This window comes from Sorex araneus, chromosome 2 (assembly GCF_027595985.1).
Source record: "Sorex araneus isolate mSorAra2 chromosome 2, mSorAra2.pri, whole genome shotgun sequence".
In the NCBI taxonomy this organism is placed as follows: domain Eukaryota; kingdom Metazoa; phylum Chordata; class Mammalia; order Eulipotyphla; family Soricidae; genus Sorex; species Sorex araneus.
Window position 1 is genome coordinate 146,327,950 of NC_073303.1, and position 16,053 is coordinate 146,344,002.

The 16,053-nt window shown below is 40.1% G+C and overlaps 1 protein-coding gene across 1 annotated transcript in view; it reads right to left on the reverse strand.

Annotated features, from left to right (window-relative positions):
- GRAMD1C (GRAM domain containing 1C) overlaps positions 1-16,053 on the reverse strand; it is a 110,060-nt gene that overhangs the window by 79,696 nt on the left and 14,311 nt on the right. Inside the window, exon 3 of the mRNA XM_055127449.1 lies at positions 1,480-1,564. Within this exon, the coding sequence (XP_054983424.1) occupies positions 1,480-1,564 (85 nt within the window). The remainder of the gene's footprint in view (positions 1-1,479; positions 1,565-16,053) is intronic.

The window sequence follows — 16,053 nt, forward strand, 5'->3', positions numbered from 1 at the left end:
TTTTTTCCTACATTAAATAAAAATTAAAAAATAGTTTGGGGGCTAGAGAGGTAATACAGGAATTAAGGTGCTTGCCTTGCATGCAGCCAACCCTGGTTCAATCCTTGTCACTGCATATGGTTCCAGAAGCACTGCCACAAGTATCCACTGAGCACAGAGCCAGGAGTAAACCCTGAGTCATGCTAGGTGTAGTCAAAACACAAAATAAGGAAAAAAGGACAGAAAAAGGATAAAAAAAAAGAACTGGAAGAAATGTATACTAAACTAAAACCTAGTTTCTCTGTTTTTATTCTGAATAATACATATTAAATTATATAAAATAAAGCACCTTTATAAGAAAAATAATTCCAGTTTTCCCACTGGAAGTCTATTTCAGAAACATCTATGTGAAAGATTACATAAATAATGATATAGCTTGAAAAAATGCTATAAAACAAAATTTCACCATACTCTGTTAGATGTTTCCTTTTTCTGGGGCTGGAGGAATAGCACAGCGGGTAGGGCGTTTGCCTTCCACGCAGCCGACCCGGGTTCGAATCCCAGCATCCCATATGGTCCCCTGAGCACCGCCAGGGGTAATTCCTGAGTGCAGAGCCAGGAGTAACCCCTGTGCATCGCCGGGTGTGACCCAAAAAGCAAAAAAAAAAAAAAAAAAAAAAAAAAAGATGTTTCCTTTTTCTGGTAAAAGGTAATACATATTGAATATCAAATTTAAGTTTTTCCTATAAAACAATATTAAACAAGTGTTTGAATAAATGGTGACAAATCAGTCATTCATTCCTTTCACTCCTTCCTACACTCACTTTTCCCTGACTTTTGATTTTGCTTTTGTTTTGTGGTCATACCCTGCAGGACTCAGGGCTTAATCATGGCCCTGTGCTTAGGAATCACTCCTGGTAGTGCTCAGGGAACCGTATGTACTGCCAGGGATTTGAACCAGGGTCAGCCACATGCAAGGGAAGTATCTTACCCACTGTAACAATCTCTCTGGCCCTATATCCATTTTCTAAGTAACACTTAATACAAGTCAGAAATGAATCCTCCCCTTCAAATTACTACTTATTGAACAATTTTTCTGTCTGGCACAAAGGCTTAAGTGTTCTACGAATACTCTCACTCACTTAGTAAGAATATAATAGAACATTTTATTTGCAACTGCATGTCTTTTTTTAAAATTTTTTAAATTTTATTGAATCACCGTGAGATAGTTACAAGCTTTCATGTTTGGGTTACAATCACACAATGATCAAACACCCATCCCTCCACCGGTGCACATTCCCCATCATCAATATTCCCAGTATACTCCCCCCCACCTTTCCCACCCTCCCCCTGCCTCCATGACAGATAATATTCCCCACACTCTCTCTCTCTACTTTGGGGCATTCTGGCTTGTAACACAGACACTGAAAGGCATCATGTGTGGTCCATTATCTACTTTCGGCACACATCTCCCATCCCAACCAATTTTGTCTTTGTTACCTGCTATCAATTTCTCTGTATCAGGCAGATGTGTGAACTGTCTTTTGTATTCCTCATTTCTGTCTTTATAGGTGGAACTTGAAATCTGCAATAAAAAAAAGGTTAAATAGGCATTTAATTATAATCTTCATTAGATGAAATGAATTGTAATATTTTAGAAGACAAACTTAAATAAGTTTTAAACTGATTTGATTTAAATGCACTTTGCCTTTACAGGAAAAAAGCACTTAAATACACACTTTTAAACATAAAAAGGAAGCAAAAGATGCTTGGAACGTGATGGCATGAGGGGGTTGGCAAAGACTCTCTATGAAAGCAAGTACATACGTAGCTAGGAAAAAAAAAAAACTCAAAAGCAATCATATTGAGATACCAAGCCAGCCAAGCCGATGAAACTCACAGGCAGAGCAGTCTTTGGGCTGAAAACTCTGGGGCCCCCTCAAGAGGGACAGGCCAAGAATCATCCAAGTTTCACAGATCCTGGAGCTCCCAGAGTGCCCAGCTACATATGTGGCTGCACAAAACATTCCAAACTCCATAATCGTGATAAACCGGTCGGAGCCCGGCAAATTAGATGGGAAAGTAGCACAGAAGCCAAATAAGTTCAATTAGCAAAAATAATAACACAAAACACTCAACTAGTAACAAACAGCTCAGTAAATCCTCAGGCAATGGCTTTAATAACCTCCACTGTATCACTGTATTACTGTATCACTGTCATCTGGTTGATCATTGATTTTGCTCAAGCGGGCACGGGTAATGTCTCCATTCGTCCTAGCCCTGAGATTTTAGTAGCCTCTCCTTACTCGTTTTTTCCAGCGGTGCTGCATTGGAGGCTCTTTTAGGGTCAGGGGAATGAGACCCATCATTGCTACTGTATTTGGCATATCAAATACGACGCCATGGGGAGCTTGCCAGAGATGCTCTCAGTACTTTGCCAGGTTCTCTGAGAGGGAGATCTAGGCTATAAGAGGTCCTCTGGAAGCTTTGTTTTATAATCTCTGAATCTTGGCCATTGATGGGATTACACAGCACCGAGGGCAGTTTGTGGGTGTGGCTGCCAAGCAACTGGAAAATAGGGGGTCTGAGTAGAGGAGGCCCAGTCCCAATCTGAGAAGGCTTGGAGTTCTCAGCCCCGGGTCCTGAACACCTGGGATTCTCTGCCGGTTCCTTCATGCATGAGGCTCGTCCGAATGTATGGAGAGTGGCCTTGAGCATGGCTGTGGCTGGGTTTCAGAGGTCTTCGGCTGCCGGGGCTCTGCTCGGGGCGGGGAGGGAAACTCAATCTGCCCCACTCCAAGGGGCCCCGGTGAAGACAGCGAGGCACGGGGGCAAGAGACTCTGCTGTAGATATTACAATTTTCACAAACTCTCTTTTACTGGACTATTTTTTTTATAGTTCCACTTACCATTTTGTTGTAACAAGCAACATAAAATAAAATTTATTTTGTGCTTGCTAAGGGGGCAGGATTTGGGGGTGGGATGGGAAATTGACGATAGTGGTGAGGGAAGGTCACACAAATGAAGGGATTATTGCAAAAACACTGAATGCCTAAAATGACTTTATTATGAGGAACTTTGTAAACCAGAGTGTTTTAAATAAAGTTTTAAAAACTCCTTAAAAAAAGCAATCTTCTCTAATAACAAGAAGTTTACCAAAGATCAACAATAAACCAAGAAGTATTTGTTCATGAAAATTCAGCGGAATAGTGCCAGGAACCAGTGCTGTTTCATGGAATTTTCCCCAAGATTCTTCTTCCTCAGCAGTTTAGTTCGTACTGTAGCTCCAGGAGAAAAAGATCATGAGGGTAAGAAGCTATGTTGAAAGAGGGTGCTGAACTGATTCTGAGGGAAGTCCTGAAAACCCATACTTAGAAGCCAAAGGGAAGACTCTGAAGGTATCCATCCAAATGAGTGTTGCAGTTTCAAACAGGAGCAAGAAACAAGCAGAAAGTCAGATAAAGTAATTTAACAGAAAGACCTTGCTAGAGAAATAGCCACACATGCTTAAGTAAGCTCTTCCATGTATTTCTGGCTGAACAGAGGCTCCATTCATGGATAGCCAACTTTAGAGAGTCCTCAAGCTAGCCACACGTTCCTAGAGGGAAACACAAGAAGTCACAGAGGGCTATAAAACTGGAAAAACTTGAAAATGACAGGAACACCGAAAGACTGGAAACAAGTATTGGCACACAGAGATGGAGAAAAGAATTCTCAAAATATATTAGAGGCACTGTGAGTTGGTATAGTTCTTATGAAAGATGGTATGCAGAGTCACCAAAGAATTAAAAATATAATTCCCATGTGACCCATCAATCCCACATCTCGGTGTTTATCTGAAGAATATGAAATGCTAGCTTGAAAAAACACAGTGAGCTCCTGTAGTCCCTGCAGCATTATTCCCAAGAGTCAAAACACACAAACCTAAATGCCCACTGATAGGAGACTGGATAAAGAAGATGTGGCATATATGCTCACTGACATATTACTCGGATTAGAAGAAAAATATTTCCACTTACAGTATCATGACTGGGACTTGAGGTAACTCTGTGAAGCCAAGTAAATAGAAAGAGAAAGTAAAACACCAGTTGGTTTTGCTCTCATGTGGAATATAAGCAACATAAATGAAATTACAAAACACAATAAAATAATTCTTCGACTCTAAGGACAAAATATTAATTCTCAGAGGAATACTGCTGTCACTGTACTCAAGGGTCACTCCCAGTGATGCAATGGAGACAATATGCGATGGTGGGAATCAAATGAGAGTTGGCAGCAGGCAAGGCAATCGCCTTTACTCCTGTACTACCTCTGTGGCTCCAGTAAAAATATTTAAAGACACATTGTGCAAATGTCTACAAGAAAATTTAAGTTTTTTATTTAAATTTAAAATTTGAGCTGAAACAAATTTTAATTTAAAAAAATTACTAGGGAATTAGAGGGAACTCCATAATGATAATAGAGTTACTATACAGGGAGTATGCCATAAATAAAAATATATTCACAAGAGACCCCCAAAATATGTATTGGTGGATGGGTTTGATCATAAGTGGCAGTAGTTAGGGGGCTACTTCTAGATCTGTGCCCAGGGGTTGCTCCTAAAGATGCTCAGAGGACAATAAATGGTGTCAGAGGCCAAACCAGGATTGGTAGCATATAAGGCAAGCACCTAAACCCCTGTGTACTATTTCTATTTCTCTGACCTCCATACATCTACATATATGTGTGTATGATATACGTATATTTATTCATATATACATATATAATCTGACTAGAAGCAATTAAAAAGACCATTCAACATAAGTTGTAGATATCAATAACCCATTCACAATAATTGGTAGGACTAAGGGAAATCTTCAAATATAATTATATAGAAGACTTTAATATTATTCAGTTGTTTGGGCCAACACTGATTGACCTTGAGGGCATTACATACACTGAGTGCACATAATAATAATAATGATAATAATAATAATATAATAGCAGTACAATAATTGAGACAAAGACAAATCCTGCATGATATCACTTTTATGTATAATCTAAATAAAAAATCAAACTCATAACAACAGACCACAGAAAAGCATATGTTAGCATCTAGGGGAAGAGAAAACAGAGAAAAGTAAGTTAAAGAGTATAAACTCTCAGTTGTAAGATGAATAATATCAGAGGATCTAATGCATAACATGACTATAATTAATAACTGTATTCTCTAAGTAAAATCTGTAGAGTAGTTTTTTTTACCAAAATGAGTAAAATTTAAACAATTTTAAACACACAAAAATAATATTTGAGATGACATGAATTAATTAGATAGATAGAAAAAATACTTGGTATATATGCATATGTCAAATCACCACTCTGCATACTCTAAATAGCTTACAATGTTGCTTATCAATTATACGTCAATAAGGATGAAGGAAATAATATAATACATTAATTATATCTAACTTTCACTTAAAAAAATACTACAGAATATACTTTTTTTTTCAAACATGTAGAATAGGTTACAGGATAGAGTGTGGCAGGGTGTGAGAGAGACACTATGGTCAAGGTGCTTGCCTTGTATGCAGTCAACCCAGGTTCAATTCCTGGAACCACATAAAAAATTAGTGTATACAACCTTGTTAAATATCTAAAGAAAACTAACACAGAGAGCATATATATATATATATATATATATATATATATATATATATATATATATATATATAAACTGCCTCCTGAGCAAAAATTCTAAGATGAAGATCTATGAGTATGATAGTAGAGAAATCGCATAAAAGAATAAAATCAAAATTTCTTTCAGCGTGACAAGGTTTTCCCTCCTACACCAAAGAAAGTGAGACACTAACTATACCAAGGGTGGTCTCCTAGTAAGACTGTGCTTATGTGATTATTATAAAGTTCACCATTCATTTATAAAAAATCTATCTTACAAATCAATGCTTTGAGAAGTAACAATTGCATTGATATGTAACAAATGAATAACAAATATTCATAAAGCAGATAAGTATTCATAAAGCAGATAAGCTTCACCAAGGAGAATCAATTTCAGAAAGATTTTCACTTAAAGATTTCAAATGTATATTTGCAAAAGAATTGCCTTCCAACTTAAGTTTGTGTCCTTTGACCAATATCTTCTCATTTTACTATCTGGCAACAACTGGAAACCATCATTCCAGTCCCTATTTCTACAGGTTTGGCTCTTTTAGATTCCACATATAAATAATATCATGCGGTATTTGTTATTTTTTGTCTGACTTGGGCTGGAGCGATAGCGCAGCAGGTAGGGCGTTCTTGCACGCCCTAGGTTCAATTCACCTGGGTTCAATTCTTCCGCCCCTCTCTGAGAGCCTGGCAAGCTACCAAGGGTATTTCGCCTGCACGGCAGAGCCTGGCAAGCTACCCATGGCGTATTCGATATGCCAAAAACAGAAACAACAAGTCTCACAATGGAGATGTTACTGGTGTCCACTGGAGCAAATCAATGGGTAAAGGGATGACAGTGACAGTGACAGTGACCTATGTCTGACTTATCTCATTTAGCATAATCCTCTCAAGAAGGCATTTAAAAAACTTTTTTTTCAACTTGTATCTTTAAAGGTCCCAATTTCCTTTACCTGTAGTTCTCTAAACTTTCTTTTCAAAAATAACAATCTTTTCATTCCTCATGATTACAACACTTTTGGGAGCAATTTATACATGGAAATATGCTGAATTTATTGAATTTGCTGAATTTACTGGATTTGCTGAATTTACTAAATAAATCCAGAGTTAGTAGACAGTAAGTAGTAGAATGTCTTCTGTGGTGACAAGGATAGAACTGGTGAGGCCAGAGAGATAGTATAGTTGGCAGGGCACTTGCCTTGCATGCCACTAGCCTGGGTTTGATCCCTGGCACCCAGACAGTCTCCCAAGTCTGCCAGGAGTGATCCCTGAATACAGATACAGGAGTGATCCCTGAGCACTGCCAGGCATGGCCCCACAATCAAAGAGGAGTTTTTCCAGACCTGATATCTATTATCTATATGGTCATTCCAGAGGGTAGAAAACAGAACCAAGTGCAATTGAAATCAAGTGCAATTTTGATTTGATCATTTGACCATACCTAATGATCATTGGTCCTGATCACCTTTCATGTGCTTACAGACCACTGGTTTATCTCTGGAGAAACGTGCAATCAATAGGATCAGAGTATGACCATTTTGATTGGACTGTCTTCTTATTGTTAAACTATAAATATATTTCCTTTTATAAGTACAAGTCTCTTATCAGTACCTGATTGGCAAACATATTCTCATTAAGTAGGTTGACTTTTCATTTTCTTCATGAACTGGTTTAAATACAAAAGCTTTTACAGTTGACCTTTGAACAGCATGTTTGACTTGCAAGTTCACTCACATATGAATCTGTTTTCTGTTCTCAGGTTTTACATTCATGGTTTTAAACAGGCAATTGTTAAGCTATTGATGTTATAGCTTAACAATAAAAAGACACTCCAATAAAAATAATCAAACTGTGATTCTAATAATTGCATGTTTCTCCAAAGAAAATTGATAGTTGAATCAATGATTGCAGTATCCATAAATATGTACAGTCAACTATAAGTTAAATGTGCATTTTCAACTCCGCAAGTGGCAGATGTCTCTAATCCCTAGGTTGTTCAGGGGTCAGCTGTACTGATGAGGTATAATTTCCAAATTTTTTTCATTCACCATTAGAGTTTTGGTGTCAAATCTAAGAAAGTACTGTCTAATCCAAGAATCAAGAAGATTTAGACCTATTTTTTTCTGAGTCTTATACAATTTTATCTCTTACATAATGCACTTTTTTTTTAATATCATGTGAAGAAGAAATTAGATTTATTCATTTGGATATATAGTTGCCCCAACACTAGTTGTTCAAAAGACTTTCCCATTAATAATCATCCCTTACTATTTTAGTTATTTTGTATCTTTCCTATAGCATATTGTACATTCTAACTTACTGAGAGAGTAATTTCTTAGTAGTTATGGTTTTTTCCAAAATAGCTTTCCATGTTATATGATTTCTTTTCTTTTCTTTTCTTTTCGGGTCACACCTGGTGATGCTCAGGAGTTACTCCTGCCTCTGAATTCAGAATCACTCCTGGTGGTGCTCAGGGGAACATATGGAATGCTAGGAATCGAACCAGGGTCAGCCTCATGCAAGGCAAACACCCTACCCTCAGTGCTATCACTCCAGCCTCCTGATTTATTTTCAAAAACCTATATTTTATTAAAACACAAATTTTATTCTTTTGACCCTATATTATTTTGGATAATTATAAATTTTAAGTCAAACTTTACAAAGGAAGAGTAGGATAATAATACTACCATAAGATTTGCTCCTATTTGTACTTTATCAATAGCATCTCCAACTTGTAAATCCGATTGGCAATTCTCAGGTCTCACTTTGCTCAATCTCTCACCATAGGTAACTCTACCCTTCTTGCAGTTTCATATAAATAAATACTTCTTGCCACTGTCATTAAGACTATCACATTTTCTAAGATTTCTTTGATTTTCTCATTTTTTTATCGCTGTTTCCTGTCCACCACTGGACTTCTAAGCATTGTAGAATTTACTTTTCTATCCATATTTTCTGCCTAGGAAACTTCATCTAGTCTTTATAAATCTGTCTTCATACATCATCATTAGTCAAAGTCTTCCCAAATCACTTCTAGCTTCAATCTCTGCTAGGATTCAAATTTTATATCCAACCGCTTACTAGACATTTCTACTTGTATATTAAGTATGCATGTCTCCAACTTAAAAAAAAAACCTATCTGGTTTTCCCAACTCCCTCCCCAACCCAAACTTATCCCAATAACATAATTGTCCAAAATTTCTCTTCTCCAAAATTTAGAGGTTTCTCTTCTTCCATGTACCATGCTGTCCCAATCAGAAGCCTAGAGAGCTGGATCCTAAATCTTTCTCTTATCTTGACTCACCACATCTGATCCAACTGAGAAGTTGTGTGTCGAAAGGCCAATCTCATTTCTATCTCGTTTCTGCTTCAGTTCTTTCCTTAGAATAATACCCACCCTAACTCTTCCCATACGATTCATTCATATACTTGTGTCCCTCACTCTCGCCTCTCAAATGGCACTGCCTTTGCCTTGCAAGAGGCCACCCAGGATTTGATCCCTTGCACCAGGGTTCAATCCCTGAGCCCTCCCAGGAATGATTCCTGACTGCAGAGCCACAACAAAACGTTGGGCAGCACTGGGTGTGGGCTGCAAACCCCTCCTCAAAAATAAATCCAAGAAACCAAAGTGGGTACCTGCATATAGGGAAACTCAGAAATGCATACAATTTATTACATGATTCCATTTAGTTGCCCTCAACAAAAAGTTAACTTCAAAAAATGCAAACGCTATCACTGTTCAGAAAACTTTAACAGATTTATTTGTAGTGAGAAAGCTGAATTGCTGAAACTTGTTCACTGCAACATTCTGACATGTACTAATACTTGTTGTTCCCACATTAATCTTTAAAATTCATACACAAATTAAAATGGAAAAACTCCAATACTTATTTCTCTTTTTTTTCTTTTTGGGTCACATCTGGCGATGCACAGGAGTTACTCCTGGCTCTGCACTCAGAAATTACTCCTGGCGGTGCTCAGGGGACCATATGGGATGCTGGGAATCGAACCAGGTCGGCCTCGTGCAAGGCAAACGCCCTACTCGCTGTGCTATCCCCCCAGCCCCACCTATTTCCTTTTTTGTTTGTTTTTGGTTTGGGGGCCATGCCCAGCAGTGCTTGGGGCTTACTCCTGGCTCTGTGCTTAGGGAGAACTCCTGGCAAGGATCAGGGTACCACTTGGGGTGCCAGGGATCAAACCCAGGCAAGCACCCTGACCTATCACTCTGGCTCCCAATACCTGATTTGGACCTGTATATTTCTACTTGTAATCATATAGTTAGGTTCCTTTGATCTCCAAGTGGGGAAGAGAAAAAAATTGCATTAATTTTTTTAAAACAAAATGTTTCCCATCATAGTGGATTCTTAAGCACATCCTCCACATATGCAGGGTGCTAGTAGTTTAATGTGTTTTGGCATAATTATTCTATGTTTGACATGAATATTACACAGGAATCTTCAAAAAGGTCAACCAAATAGACCTCACTTGCAAAACCCAAATAGCTGTGTTCTGGAGGATCAGCTCTAATTTGAAGTCCTGAGCAATTTTTTACACCAGGCTGGAAGGAAAGTTTTCGAATCAGAGGTTCTAAGGACTTGCTGGTAAAACCAAACTTCGTGACCTGCCACAGTACCCTGCCTATAATGCTGAGATTCTTCACTCCTCCAGGAGAGGGCGCACTCCTGTGAGCAGGCTTTTGTGGCCACTTGTTTCCACGGTGCTTTTCCACTCTAGATTTGCCCCAGTTGGCTTTGAAGAAGCGATGGTAGGAAGGTCCTGACCCACTTCTTCACCTCTAGCTAGGTGAGCTAGAGGGATGATTGGTGATGGAGAACAACAGAGGCACCCAGTTATAGTTCCCATTTCTTCTACAGTTTATAATAGTAGCAAATGGTTATTTTGTCGATTGTTGGCAGCTATATTACTGAGTTTGGAGGGAACTAAGATGGTATTTCTCAAGTCTCATTCTCTGGTCTATGCAGCTGAATCTCAACAAGACGATGTTCATGAAAAACGAACTAGTCCCTGAAGCTTCATTAGCTCTCAATGGAACGAACATCTCCGAATGCAGCAGCTATGTGTTGTAGAATATAAAATAGCTTAATATGAGACTAACACTCAAGGACAGTAGAGACAAGGGCCAGGAATAATTGCTCCATGGTTGGAAGCCTGCCTCATGGGCAGGGGGAGAAGGCAGCTGGAATAGAGAAGGGATCACTGAGTCAATGATGGTTGGAGGGATCGCTCCAGACAGGAGATGTATAGTGAAGTAGATTAAGGACCAAACATGATGGCCTCTCAGTATCTGTGTTGCAACCCATAATGCCCCAAAGTAGAGAAAGAGTAAGAGGGAAATTGCCATAGAGGCAGCGGGGCGAGGGCATGGGGGGGATCGAGGATATTGGGGACATTGGTGGTAGAAAATGTACACTGATGGAGGGATGGTTGTTCCATCATGTATGACTGAAACTCAAACACAAAAGCTTTGTAACTGTAGCTCATGGTGATTCACTTAAAAAAAAAAAAAGAATACATGGCTTCCCCAAGCTGGTGTGGCAAAACAAAACAAAACAAAACAAACAAATAAATAAATAAATAAATAACCAAAAAAATAAAGAACAAACCAAAAAGGCTTAAGTCTTTATGGGGGCAGGGCATAGGGGAGCTGGAGAGACAGTATTCTAAGACAGTGCTTAGAAGGTACGCCCTGCATGCAGGCAACCTTGGTTTGACTCCCGGTGCCTGAAGACCCTCTGAGCATCACTGGGAACCCTTAGGCCCTGCAGGAAAACTGCCAGCAATACAGGGCCTGAACCCTTGAACTGAACGGCCAATCTGGTAGGCCAAGAATTACTGTTGGTGGCCCCTTAGTACTACTTGGGACATCCCGCCCCCTCAAATAGGGTTTGGGTGAACACACCCAACAGGGTACAGGGCCAAGTCGCAGCTCTATGCTCAAGAGGGACCTTCTGAGGTGCTCAAGAGACCATAGATGGTGCCAGGGATTAAAACAGGGTCAGCTGCATGCAGGGCAAAAGTCTTTTCCCTATACTCTATCTGCAGTCACCAACACCCCTCCCCCAACACAGACACACACAAAACAAAGGTAGACATGCATTGGGTCCTGGGGGACAGCTCCAAAGCTGTAGTGCATGCTGAGCACATGTGAGGCCCAGCTCTGTCCTCTATACAACGGCCTCCTGAGTCACACCCGTCCCCAAGCTGGGGATAGCCCCCAGCACCGCCAGGTCAGTCCCAAAGGCCAAAAGAAAAATGGGGTTATTTTTCCTTTTCCTAATCTTACTTTCCAGAGGTATCATTCTTCCAGGGTCACGGCTTTACAAAGAGTTTTCGGTTCCAATTTGTACGTGTCCAAAGCATCACCAGTTACCCCAGAGTGGCAATTAGAGCTGCAGTTACTGAGACTAATAAACTCCTCTGGGCCAACACCACATTCACTCATGTGCATACAGCTTTGGTAATCAGTTCTCTCTTCTTTTTCAGTCCTGAAGTTTCCACCTCTTGCTATTTTGTGAGCCCACTCAAGCATTTTTGAAAACCATTTATAACGTTTCATCCATCATTTCCATAGGTACACTCTAAATAGGTCTCTGTCTCTCTCCCTGTACTGCCAGAAATAATGGCTTATTCCTTATAATTGAATCTGAAAGCATTAAAAGAAATCTAGTTTTTACTTCCACACGGTATCTCTGTTTAAAATTACTTTTTTTTTGGGAGGGGGCTTTTTAGGTCACACCCGGCAATGCACAGGGGTTACTCTTGGCTCTGCACTCAGGAATTACCTCTGGCGGTGCTCAGGGGACCATATGGGACGCGGGGAATCGAACCCGGGTCGGCCTCGTGCAAGGCAAATGCCCTACCCGAGGTGCTATTGCTCCAGCCCCCAAAATTACTTTATTGGAAAAATATTTTAATCCAACAGGAATTGGAAGAATTTTCTTTTTTTTTATCAATTGTCAAAATGAAAATCTGGAATGTTCATTTAGCTTCAGCATACATATGTATGTTGGAGAGAACAACATATAATTACTGAAAATCTCTGAAGTTTTCAGTTTATAGTATAATGTAACAATTAATTACCCTGCACACAAAAAAATTTTACTGGGAGACTGGAGATATAGTACAGCAAGTAAGGTGCTTGCCTTGCACGTGACTGACTGGGGGTTTATCCCTAGTGTCCCATACGGTCCCCAAACACTTCCAGGAGTAAATCCTGAGCGCAAAACCAGGAGTAACCCCTGAGCGTTGCCAGGTGTGGACCAAAAACAAAAAATTTAGTTCAACATAATTAATTCTATTTGTATAAATATAAATCAGGGGAACTTTCTAAAATAAATTAGGTTTAGGGCAGATTTTATCACCATATATGACTAGAAAAAACTTACCTATTAATAATATAACTTTGATTATGCCAAAGTCAATGATAAAGTAAAGAATCAAAGCTTCTGGGGGCAGGAGCGATAGCACAGCGGGTAGGGCGTTTGCCTTGCACGCGGCTGACCCAGGTTCGATCCTCGGCATCCCATATGGTCCCCCAAGCACTGCCAGGAGTAATTCCTGAGTGCAAAGCCAGGAGTAACCCCTGAGCATTGCTGGGTGTGACCCAAAGAGCAAAAAAAAAAAAAAAAATCAAAGCTTCTGATTTTATGTATAATTAGAAAAACTTGAGTACTATCTAGAAAACTTCAAATCTAAATAATTCTGTTAAACAAGTATTCAAGTTATTATATTACATATAGAGGTGTAAATATTGCTCAAGTGAGCACCAGTAACATCTCTATTGTGAGACTTGTTACTGTTTTTGGCATATGGAATACGTAGAGGATAGCTTAGAGGTGTATGTATGTATGCATATATTTCTTTGGGGCTTTTTCTTTTGCAATGTATTTTTACTACAGTCAAAAAAGCAAAAGCATTTTTAAAAACCTCATGTAATATTAAATTTATTTTAAATTTTCTTTCTATCACTGTATCACTGTCATCCCGTTGTTCGGCGATTTACTCAAGCGGGCACCAGTAACATCTCTATTCCTCTCAGCCCTGAGATTTTAGCAGCCTCTCCTTACTCATCTTTCTCAATGACTGGAGGCTCTTTCAGGGTTAGGGGAATGAGACCTATCATTACTGTTTTTGGTTTATCGAATATGCCACGGGTAGCTTGCCAGGCTCTGCCATGCAGGCAGGGTACTCTCAGTAGCTTTTAATTTTAATTTTATTTTTATTTTTATTTAATTTATTTCTTAAATTTATTTATTTATTAAATTTATTTACTTATTGAATATATTTATTAATTTTACTAAATAAAATTTAATTTTAACTTTAATATTAAATTTATTTTAAATTTTCTTTCTAAATTTCACTTAATTCTTACCGTTACATTAGGATTTGAATGAATATTAAAACTGTTTCACGGGGCTGTAGCAATAGCACAGTGGGTAGGGCGTTTGCCTTGCATGCAACTGACCCGGGTTCAATTCCCATCACCCCATATGGTCCCCTGAGTACCGCCAGGGGTAATTCCTGAGTGCAGAGACAGGAATAACCCCTGTGCATCGCTGGGTGTGACCCAAAAAGAAAAAAAACCTGTTTCAGGCTAGATAGAGGGGCAGGAGGAAAGAACCATACTTGCCTTGCACAAGCCAGGAACCCTGCTTGGGTCCCTGGCACTGCATATACCGTCCCTGGGCTCACTCCTTAGTACAGAGTCGGGAATACCCTGAGTGAGCATCGCTGGGTGCGGCTCCACCACAAATGAAATTTTAAAAAACAGTATTTCCAGGGGCCAGAATGATAGTCACTGTCACTATCACTGTCATCCCATTGCTCATCGATTTGTTCGAGCGGGCACCAGTAACGTCTCCATTGTGAGACTTGTTGTTACTCTCTTGGCATATCGAATACGCCACGGGTAGCTTGCCAGGCTCTGCCATGCAGGCGGGATACTCTCGGTAGCTCGCCAGGCTCTCTGAGAGGGACAGAGGAAATGAACCCAGGTCGGCCGTATGCAAGGCAAATGCCCTACGCACTGTGCAACTGCTCCAGTCCAGAATGACAGTACAGCAGGTAAAGTGCTCGTCATAGAATTGACCCAGGCTTGATCCCAAGCACCACAGAGGGTCCCCTGAGCTCCACCAAGAGTGTCTCCTGAGCACAGAGCCAAGAGTAAGCCCTTAACACAGCTGGGTGTGCCCCTCCTCAAAAAAGCAAAATTAAAATTACTATCTTTATATTACAGGATTGAAATTGCAACAATCGGCAGCTCTTGACCTCACTCTGCTACTTGTGATTTAAGCATCTCTTTCTTTCTTTCTTTTTAAAATTTTTTATTAGAGAATCACTGTGATGTACAGTTACAAACTTACGAACTTTTGTGTCTGCATTTTACTCATACAGTGATCATTTACCCATCCCTCCACCAGTGCCCATTCACCCACACCAATGATCCCAGTATCCCTCCCACCACCCCACCCCTCCCCCACCACCCCACCCTGCCTCTGTGGCAGGGCATTCCCCTTTGTTCTCTCTCCTTTTGGGTGTTGTAGTTTAAGCATCTCCCTTTTCAACCATCCCTTTCAAGTTCTATAGTGAGAAAGACACTTAGCCAATCTGTTAATCAACACAAGATTTAAAAGATTGTGTCTAAAGGAAAATCAGCCCCCATGAAAAAGAACCTTCAGGGGCCAGAGATATAGGTCCAGGGTGAAGAGAATACCACATGCAAGAGGGGGGCCCAGTGCTGCGAGATGAGATGCCCCGTGAGCAGAGTAGCCCCTGAAGACCGCTTGATGTGGCCCTCAAGCCAAAACAAATAACAAACAAAAACCTCTGATAAATTCTGACTTTCTTCTATTCATTTTCACAGATTTTTTTAATTAGTGGGAAAGCATCAAAATATATTTTTTGATAACACAAATAGATCTTATCCATGACTTTTCAAATTCTTTTTGTGTCAGACAATTTTGGGGGGGGGTGTTGATGGGGGGTTCCTGAGCAATGCTCAGGGCCCTTCCCAGTAAGATTCAGGGCAGTTCGATGCGGGTGATGAAGCAATGCCGCGAGAGCCAGGCAGCACCAGGTCCACCAGGGCAGGGCTGCGGGGGGAGGGGATGCACAGATGAGCTGGACTCCAGCTCTTTGACTCCTGGTTAGTGTTGAGAAACGGTGCTCCCAGAAAGCACAGAGGGTGAGGTGCATGTGACTGGGTTCAATCCCCAACACCCCATATGGTTCCCTGAGCCTTACCAAGAGTGATTCCCTGAGCACAGAGCCAGGAGTAAGCCCTGAGCAATGCCAATGTGGCCCCAAAACAAAAGAAAAGTGTGTTAACGTTTTTACAACTGACAGATAACGTACACTGTTTGGTTTTTGTTTTACGGTTACACCCAGTGA